General features: G+C 53.6%; 1 protein-coding gene across 1 annotated transcript; it reads left to right on the top strand.

Moving 5' to 3' along the window:
* Positions 1-7,593: 7,593 nt before the first annotated feature.
* N0V96_005927 (uncharacterized protein) lies at positions 7,594-8,457 on the top strand (the record flags this gene model as incomplete). The annotated part of the gene is made up of 1 exon (XM_065757530.1): positions 7,594-8,457. One exon carries the CDS (start codon positions 7,594-7,596, stop codon positions 8,455-8,457), a length of 864 nt encoding a protein of 287 aa, XP_065613873.1.
* Between the last annotated feature and the right edge of the window lie 1,897 nt (positions 8,458-10,354).

Below are 10,354 nucleotides of genomic sequence, written 5' to 3'. Positions count from 1 at the left end.
CCAAGAGTCAGAGCTTACCGGCGCCGTTCACCCATCGGGCGTCAAACCAGTTCGTCCTATCGACCACAGGCCCTGTCCACCACACAAGCCTACTGATAAGCGCGCGATCCCGCTTCTACGGGGCGAGACAGCCTGCCATTGACTTGCAGATGTCAAAAAGTCCAAGTGCCCCAACCATCCTGGTCTTCACTTCTCGGCTGAATGGCATGCACGATAGCGCCTCAGCTAATTTCCAACTGCCACACTCTGCCTCTAGCGGCTGTTTAGACGACGCAAATGTCAAATCAGCTCGCGACGCTGCTCTTTGGTGAATTGCGTGTAGGCACGAACCGTACGATGCGTTTCTTGGCCCACCCAACAATAGGAGACGCTACTCCGAACACTGTGGGAGGCTTCAAGCATACAAAATCCAGAAACCGATGCCAGATCCGGGCTGGCTCGGTCTCAGTGGTGGAGATTGCCACGTGGCCAGGCAAGCCACAGGGAAATTCGAACACGATGTTCCCAGGGCCCTGGTCATGAGGAAGATTTGGGGTTGGGCTGGGGGGCCTGCCGGGCACACCTGGGGTTAGGCTGGTACGCTGGCACATGGTAGGCTGGGCTGGAAAAAAAGGCAGAGAGCTGACGCCGCTTACTGAGACGAAGAGACGTTGGCTATATACAAGGGTTGGCCAGTAGCTGACATTTCTCGACGACCTGTCTCTCACCCTAAGTCAATCACTGTCACCGAGATCTCATCCGGTTGGCCAACGACTACCTATCATCCATCATGTGCAGATATATTATCATCATGACAGGTACGGCCTCCAACGACCGAACGACCGACCGGTTGGGCTTGGAACCATTGGATTTCACTAGATTGAAATAGAGCGGAACTGCTCAACCCTCATCGGGAGCCGTCGCCAATCTCACGCGGTGCGGCCGGCCACCGGCTACCGGCTCGGCCGATCAAGCGTGAAACCAGGGAAGCCGCGCAGGAAGGAAGAAAAAGACAGGGTGCGGCAACGGCAAATCGGAGGCGGCTAGCTTTCCTCGCACTTGATAATGCATGCCACGGATGGTGCTAGATTGTAGACCCGATGGGAAATCGCGGGACCAATATCTCCAATGCCACATGGCAAGGGACCGGGAGCTCCCTTGCCATCTTCGTCGCGCCTGACATCGGTAGTTCAAGCGGCCGTCTCCCTTTCCTTGGTCTTGTAGAGTGAAGCCGCACAATCTCATGTCACACAGCTCCCCCGCGCGCGCGCGCGCATTCGTCTTCGTCTGTTCTCGGCATTAGGGAGATAATAGCGGTGTCCAATTCCCCCTTGTAAGCTGGGAACTGGCCCGGGGACAAACAAGCTTGGAAGATGCAGTTTGCAATAGTACCGCCCTCTCCGGCCAGACAGACTCTAGAGATGGCTAGCCTGGTCCCCTGCTATGCGGAATTCGGAAAACAGAGACGTCCATGGAATTCAGCAATAACGACGACGAACCTCAAAACACCAAGTCGACGACATGGTGTCCCATTGGCCGTGAACTACGTACGCGATACACATGTGCCATTGAGACACGCAGGTGGATGGTTTTGGAAAGCTCGGGCATTTTGCGGCTCGATAGCCAATGATGCCATCCAAACAAACGCATCGCATAATAACTCTGTCTTGGGATGCCACTTTGCTTTTTTTCTTTTTCCACCTGCCACGTCGGGGAGACTCCCGGGCCAGCAGCGAAAGAGAGACATGAAAAGGCAAAATAGGCTCTCCTCAGCTTTGCAGAAAGAAGGTCGAGACGATGGCGGCTATCCCCGCTACCGCCCAATAAAGAGAATACATCGTAACCCACCTCAGGTTGTCAGGACCCCGGGTCCATTGTTGCTTCATCTCTGGGCAAGACCGAAAGGAACACAGTCAATGATGGACTCTGAAGGTTCGAATCCTATCTCACTTTCAACCCTGGATCAGTCAACACCGCCTTTCTTGACCCCGTCCGCACCCGCTCCCGGTTCGTGACAACCGGATCCAGACGTGGTCACACACCCCCATGGCCCATGTCAATATCCGTACGTATCCCATGGGTAGCACACAGTCCAGTCCCTGGGTTGTGGTTTTGAAGTACCGAACACACACACTCTCTCTCACCGCATCGCTGACGCCTCCATACGGATACGCCAGACGAAAGCAAGGGAGGGTACGAATAGGGCAGCGGCTTTCTCGGCGTGCTTCTAGGCGATCGGCACCCTTCCGTCGTACGACACGACGACGGACATTTGGGCTCACCTTCCCCACTGTCCACAGCCTCCCTCCGATGCTGGATAGGCATGGGTAAGTATGGCATGCCATGATGTTATGGAAGTCCCGTACACGGTACATCAGTGCCGATATATGGTGTCGCGTCGCCAGCAGAGAGAGCGAGAGAGCCTGGAAGGCGTGGGGTTCGTCCACCTTGAACTGCCCGACCTCATTTCCCAGACTTGTTTGAACTTGGTTGCCGACATCCATGAATACTAGTCTCCCCAGGCTCCGTTCGGGGGCTGGAAGGGGTTTCGTTTCATTGAAGAAGGGCTCACAAATTGCCAATTGGGAGTGACGGTGAAGGAAGGGGGGGTTCGGGAAGGCTAGAAGGGGCTTTTCATCACACGCTCATGATCTCATCCGAGAACCCGCATTTACGTGGCTCCCGAGCCCCCCGTCAGGTACCCCGTCAAGGGCCCGTCAGGAAGGCTCAAGGGAGGGTTCTATCCAAGTTCTAGAATGCCATTAGAAGGTTGAGCTTAATCCCACGGCAACTAGGGGGGCAGAAGAAATCCCCATTCTCCAAGGGGATTACTGCCACAGCTCAGGGTTTTGTCATCCCTTTTTTCTTTTTTTTAAATTAGGAAACCAAAAGTTGCGCGCGCGCGCGCGCAGACAGGTATCGGGCTACGGGCCATGGCTAACGGCAACGGGAGCCACTTCCATTCCCAACTACCGGGACGTTTGTTGACTAGCAATCTCTCTGATGAGATTACAGCCTCTCATCAATGTTCGGTCTCGCGGAGCCGCTTGTTGCTGTACTGTTACAACGGGTTATTATGCTCAGCCCGGCAGACATGCAAGCGCCTGGCCGAGATAGAATTGCGACGTCTAGAGCCTGGCAGGTTGGTCGTCATCCCCGCCTCAGATTCTCTCCCCTTCTCCCAGCCTCGTGCAATTCAGAAAGACGCAAGTTAGGATGGACTTCTCTTTTCAGCCTACTCAGCGGCATCTGGTGATGTTTGGCCCGTTTCTGGGGTGCAGGAGTGTTTATGCAACGGAAGCTGAGTCCCTGTGGCAAGTGCCATAAAGCAAACGGTTTGCCGGTGGGCTGGGGGAAGAAGAAGATGGTGGGGAGGGGAAGGCCTCGTTTGCTTTGTTTCGATGCAAAATCCCCGTGGTGTGTGTGCCGTTCTTGTCTTACATTTTTGAACATTCTTTGATGGTATGGAGTAGTTTATGTTGTGATACACAATGCCCGTACACTTCTTGACTACCAGTTCCGGCCAGCCTCTCTGTGCTGTGTCTTTCACACTTTCCCCAGCGGCTTTTTTTTTGGACCAAATAGCAATATGAGGTAGTCTTTTGCTAACAATATGCAAGATCACGCTTCTAGGCTTTCCCCCCGGTGTCTCGACTCTCAATAGGATGCAGCAGCTACCCGGGGACCGAATAGAGGAATGTTGTGGCTTTCCGTTGGGCGCCGCGTTCTGCCTGTCCTACATCTTTCACGTGGCCGGCAGACATTCTTCTCTCTATCCTTCCGTATCACCGCGATGTTGTGGGTGTCACCACTTGGGGGCTTTTCGACCAATGGGCGGGAAAGATGCCATCTTCCTTTGCTCTCTCGCGAGTAGGAACACATTACACGCACACGCACACGCACACACACAACGAGATTTTGTGCCGTGGCATGAAGCCATGTGGTGCTCGAGTCTCACAATGGACACAAACGAAGTTTTAGGCTGTGGCGAAAACTTATCTCCACGGCGTCGCTGCTTGACAGCTTACTGGAGGGAGGAAGCCACGCCATTGCCATGCCATGCAATGTCCAAAGGTAGACTGGCAAAGACAGGTAGGTTCCGCTCTTCTGGGTGCGAGCTAAATGTGCCGTGGCATCCACGCATCTTGGACCAGCCGCTAAACCCCCTTTTTCTCCTTGTCCGTCTTCGAGGAGACGGCTTTTGGCGTTTGGACCAAGAGATTCACTAGAGAATCATCACAATAACCACTTCTGCTATCCCACCGTGCCCGCCTACCTGGGCATTAGGATAAGTCCTCTGGACGCGGGGCTTAGGAACCGTAGTCCCGGGTTGAATGTGGTGTTTTTTTTTTTTTCGTTGCTTCTAGGCTAAAGGTAGCTGACGGCGGCGGCTATCAGAGTCTAGACCAGCGTAGCATAGATGGGTTTCTGTCGGTGTTGGGTATACAATACATTAGCCTCGGCTGCCCGCGAGAAGGGGAAGAAACAAGAACAAAAAATCGCCTGCCCGGTTTTAGGAATGCATCGTTGCCCGTTTCTGACCTGCTATTTCTTGCGCTGCTTGAGCCTCTAATGGCCTGATTGTCTGATCCCATGTAGGTAGGTGCCGTAGTCACAGGCATGGAGACGTTCACGTGGCTCAAGGAAATGGGAGGAAAGCGAACTTGTCCGGATTCCGTGTCGTGCATGTGTGTAGCGGGCAGCGAAGTCCGCCGTCTGATCGAGATGCCGGGAAACTCTGGTGGCACGCGCGTGCATGCTTCCTCCGGATTTAGGTTAAATATCCTTTTTTTCCTGCCCGTTTGTCCAATCGGAGGATGGAACTGGAACGGTAGAGGCATTCTAAGGGTTCCGATCTAGAGCACGTTCTCTCTCTCTCTCAGAGTCTCAGGCTGTCTCCCCTCTGCCTATCCCTTCTCTGAGATGCCGTTCGATTTGCGTGTAAATCCGTACGGTTGCCGAACAAGCACCGGATCGACAGCGCCAGCGATTTGCTTGATCAGCAAAAGCCGGGGTGTGTGACTGTCGTGCTGTGTAAAGTTGTGTGTGTGTGCGGAGACAGGAAAAAACAAGGAGATGCCCCGGATCTCTAGGCAATGCGACGATAGCCACACTTCTCATTTGCATGGCCCGTGACCGCTCTTTTTTACCCTCCCTCTTTCCTGTCTGCCGGGACCAGCGTTGCCCGCAGGTTCATTTCACGTTGCTCTTTTCGTAATCGGCGTGTCGGCAGTTCAAGAGGGGAGAAAAAGAAGGGGCCCCACGCATCGGGGGCTGGTATGGAGAGGGAAGAAAGCTATTGTTCTCGGTCGAAGCCTCAAAGCAGAAACGAGCTAAGGTAGTGCGTGGTATCTCGTACTGCGCAAAAAGACGAGCAGAAAAAAAAAGACCGAAGTTCTTTCTCCATACGCTACGTTTCCTAGCGTCCAAGTTGTCGGTCATCTTCCGTACCGTGGGGGGGAGTAAGAAGGGGGATGAACGAACTACCAGTACCACCGCCACTACACTTTGGCCGTCAAACTTGTCAAGACTTATCTCGAACGAGTCTTTGCCGCACCATGTTGCCGGATTATCTGCCCTGCGACGTTGGACGACAGCTTAGCTAGCGCTGTCTCTTTTCCTTCCTACCCTTCCCCCCCCTTTCCTCAGGAACATCCGAGCATTTTGCGGCCAGACTTTTAGACGCCATGAAGAATCGAGCGGCGGGCGGCCGAGGCCGTGAACCCTTGGCGGAATCCATTCCGATAATTTCCAATCGCCGGTTCGGCCGCCGGCGACATCATCAATTAAAACCCCGGGGGAAGGGGGGTTGGATTAATTCTCCCATCCGTAGAAGCAAGCCATGGTTTTGGACGCACTGCAGAGTTCCGACGATGACATGTCGCGACTGACTCGACCAGGTGGCAAACAAAAAAAACACCCCCACCAGAAAGGCTGATGAAGGATTGGGAAAACGTGAAGGGCTACTACAATAGCTTAAACCCGTGGACGAGAGAGCGGTCGAGAAGGAAAAATCCCCACATTCCGAAACCGAACAAAACGAAGCCGACGCCGACGGTGTATACGATCGCCCCTTTGCAGGATTCGCCCCGGCCGGCACATCATCCACATCGGCCGGGTCCCTTCCCCCCCTCCGATTTCCCCAGAGCCCCGCCGGACGCCAACATCGTTGCTCTCCTTGCGGTTTACTCTACACGCTTCCCGAGTGAGAGAACGAAAGAGGGGCGAACCGGTGGGCGTGCGTTTGCCATACATACGAGACGATGGCGGACGCACGAAACATTTGGATTGCCGGGTGGTTCCCGAGAATCTCAAGCCCGCCGAGATCCCTTCTTTCATGCCGTTCTTTTTCGTATAGTATGGCAAGGATGTAAGGGCGTTTTTGCTCTCTTTTGTCGTATATCTCTGTGCTGTGTTGGCATGATGATCATACACACATATCACGGGTAAAGCGTGCACTTACATGCATATTGTTACTATCAACACACATCCATGATATATAAGCACACACACGGGAGACGGGATGCTAGTATTACGGCTACTATCGACCTACCTCCCCTGACCTACAGTAGACGCAACCGAGAAACGGCACGTCGAACTATGAATGGTATCATTGAGACAATGGACGCTACGCTGCGTGGAAACCAGCTGGGACCCTCGGACCCTTGGGATACAACTTAAACTCCAAGACTTTTTTACCTTGCCTTTCTCTGCGTCTTTCTTATTCCTCCCAATGACGTACGGGTAGTGCTCAGCCGCCCGTCTTTTTACACGCCTTGGAGGGGTGGAGGGGGGCAAGTCGAGGAGACCGCAAGAAACATAATCCCGCCTCAGAACCGCGGGCCAAGGCTGCGAGGGTAAAGCTTGAGCCAGGCAAGTCCAAAGTCAATCTGGGGGTTTCGTTCATGGGTCAGAGAGGAGGGAGGGAGGGGGGGCTTTCTCAATGCTTCACCGTGCACAGCCCGCCCAACCAGCGCTGTTCCCAAGTGAGGCTCAGCAAGAGTGAAGCAGAAGAAAGTATGGACGGAAAGGCGGGAGTGGCTGGACGGGGACGGGGAAAGAATGGGTTCGGTATGCGCGGGCAACGTCGTTGACTTTTCGACGGGAGCTTCGGCGTGTTAGCCACCATCACCAGCCCTACCTTTCTTTTCACCAACCCGCGCGTGTATGCGTTGTCACCAATATTCCGTCTTCGCCGAGTTCGTCGTTTGTTCTCTGAGTGTTCAACGACGAAGAAGGTCTCGCCCATGCTTATCCGGGGCCTCCGCATACGTACACGCAAGTGCGAGATCCGTCGTGCTCGTCATACCTCGTCGGAGAAAGCTGGACGTTGAGTGCATCCTGCCCTGAGCGTCATCTGGTGCCGAGTCAGTAGGGGGCTCCAGTTTGGTTGTTTGATACAGATTCGCTTCCCCCTCCATCCCCCCTCCTTCGACGTCACTTTGATCTTTGCGGCCCAACGTACGCGTTTACCCTACCCTATCAAGAAAAGGGTAAGTCGCCAATAGCTGTCCTTTGACAAAGGTCTGCGGCGACCTTATTCCTCCTTTTCCCCTTGGATCACATATACCCCTAGCAATGATGTTATCCTCCAAAGTATACTCCCCGCCAGAAATGGAGCGTCCGGCTCTGCAGCTGCAGGACCTTAAGGAGCTACAGAAGCAACATAACCAGCAGATGCAGGAGGCGCAGCAGCAGCAGCAGCAGCAGCGACAGCAACGACCACTAGGCGTAACAGGACTGGGAGGTCTTGCGCAAGGAGCAGGAGCAGCCGACTCGACGACCCTCAACAACGGCGGCGAGCGTCCTGTTCGGGAGTTCAACTACAACGGACGAGTCCGCAACAGTGAACGAGCCAGTGTCCGAGCAAGCTCTGGCGTACTTGGCCGACAACACCCTCACCGTAGCTCCTTTTCCATCTATTCCAACTATTCGTCCTATTCTTCCTCATCAGACGGAGGAGGAGGAGGCGGGGCGGGGAGGAGGGGCCCGAGGCTCGGTTCCAACTGGCGCCGGAGATGGAGGGCAGCACCTCCACCAACGCACCCACCGCCGCTACCACGTCAACCGACGCCGACCCCATACACGGCGCAACAGCCGCGACGTATCCCCATGATGGAGATGGTGACACCGCAGGCGCCGGGGACGGCGGGCACCGCGGGAACCGCTAACACGGCCGGGACGGATGCCACGGCCGTCGCCGGGACCGAGCCTTCGGTGAAGCGGCAGCCTTCGCAGCAGCAAGTGCGGCATCCGCCACCGACGTACGCCCCATCGCAGGATCCGTACAGTCGCGTGAGGTTCGCGGACGAGGAGCGGCGGCGGGAGGAGGCAGCGGCGGCGAGGGCCAGGGCGGGCCATCCTTCTGGACAGATCGACATGGCGCAGATCGCGGGCGGGCATAGCATGCGCGCCCTCTGGGTATTTGCGTGTTGTGCCTTCTTCTGGTATCGGTGTTTGATGGACGAGGACTTTTGATGCGGTTTCTCCCCCTTTTGTCCGACATTGATTCTCTTTTCTCCAATTCCCTTCTCTTCTTCTCTTCCATCCGCCTTTTCCGGTTTTCATCCTGTCGGTTGCCTCGGCTTGGGGCGATATGATGGGAAACGTTCTCTCTGGTGGACAGCGAAATGCGCTCGGCGTACGATACGAACTGGTCGCTGATTCCTGGCCACGGATGTCGGTGCCACTTTCCTTTTTACATCTCTTTTTTCTGTCCGACACTCGATGTCAATGACGAAACGAACGGTCGAGCTCATTAACGGTATCTTTGATGGCCAGTAGGATAAGTTCGAGAGGCTCAAGAGGAGGGAAAAGAACGAAGTCGTGGCGACATGATGATGATTCAGAAACGCTAAGAAAACAAACACGAATGATGATAAGGTGGGAAACAGCAACGAACAAGAAAGGGATGGAACGCACACGATTGACAAGGCAACAATGGCAACAGGATTATATATATACACACACACACAGAAATGATAAGACGACCAACAGGAATACTGGGGACAGAGGTATCCGCTTGAAGAATATAAAAAAACAGCTGGCATACCGGGAGTTATGGGGAAGGATGTCTGAATTATGGGACATATGGGATCTGCTTATGATATAGATCGACTGTACTTGTACCACACAGTATACTTTTTTTCTTCTTCGCTTGCAAGCATATCAAAGAATTTGACTACCTTGCACAAGAGTTTCCAAAAAAGGGAGGGTGAGCATGACGACGATGATTTGATATTAGTCCGGGTATTCGATATCGAGCACGCAATCGGCCGTCCCTTGTCCATGTTCGTCCCAGTTCCTGTGAGATTGAGGGAGGGGTAAAAGCAAGAGAGCGGGACAGACATCCCGAAAAGACGGGCTGGTAGAGGTACACGACGAACATACTTACCGTCCTACAGAGTTTTCTTTCCCTTGTCTTGGTCACGACGAGAAGGAGGTGGGAATACTTTGGCTAGGTTTGGGTTGCGGTTAGGTTCCTGTCCAACGGCTCACCGTTCATCGGCCCTCTTTTCTCCTTCATTTCGTCGTGGAAATAAAACCTCCGATTGGAACCAGAGAAAGACTTGGGATCAATAGGTTCATGCTAATGCATGGTCGTTGTATATTATGTATCGCGTCGCAGGATAATGGGGAAGAGGGGTAAGATAACAAGAGGGAGAAAAAAGGCGGGACCCTTGCCTTGTTTCCCGCTCCTCTTGACGCGCAGGAATCACGGAGAATTTTCGAGACAAGTTTTGGGGAGACGTTGATGTCATGCTGATGTCGACGCCCCGGGATTGAGTATGTTCATATTGACGCCGAGTTTCTGGGACAATCTGGTGCATGATTTCTACGTCACAAATACCTTCCTTTTATTTAAGGAGAGGCATGCGTGGTGGAGTTGGTGATGTTGTCTCATGATCATCATCAGAACAGAAAATGTTGCCTTCTGATCGGATCTAGCTTTTCGAATCCCAAAGATGCGGCTCACAACACCAAAGTATGAGTGAACTTGAGATTCGACATCCATTGCCTGTCACAAGACTACTGAAGTCGCAAGGGGAATCGGTGTTAGGACAGGACCTGAACGTTGCTCGGCGAAGGACGACTTAAATACGCTCTCAGTTGTTATCACGTTATCAAACAGCCGCTGTTTGATAACGTGGGCTTCTGTCCTCAAGTTGTCCTGTGTAACACGAATTGATGTTCGGTGGCATAACGTTGACCCTACAACTTTCACTTCCTCGTGAAGCCTGGTGCTGGATGTCTAGTAGCCACCTTTGGCTCTTAAGAAGCAAAATGGCTCGGCAGCTTTACTTTACGCTTATGGTAGTAGTTACTATTATGTCTTGCTGGCTCCCCTGTGATAAGAACAAGTCAGGTAGAGCAA

The sequence above is a fragment of the Colletotrichum fioriniae genome (genome assembly GCF_027942845.1).
Source record: "Colletotrichum fioriniae strain IMI 355084 chromosome Unknown scaffold_6, whole genome shotgun sequence".
NCBI classification, from domain to species: domain Eukaryota; kingdom Fungi; phylum Ascomycota; class Sordariomycetes; order Glomerellales; family Glomerellaceae; genus Colletotrichum; species Colletotrichum fioriniae.
This window is presented reverse-complemented; position numbering and strand designations above follow the sequence as displayed.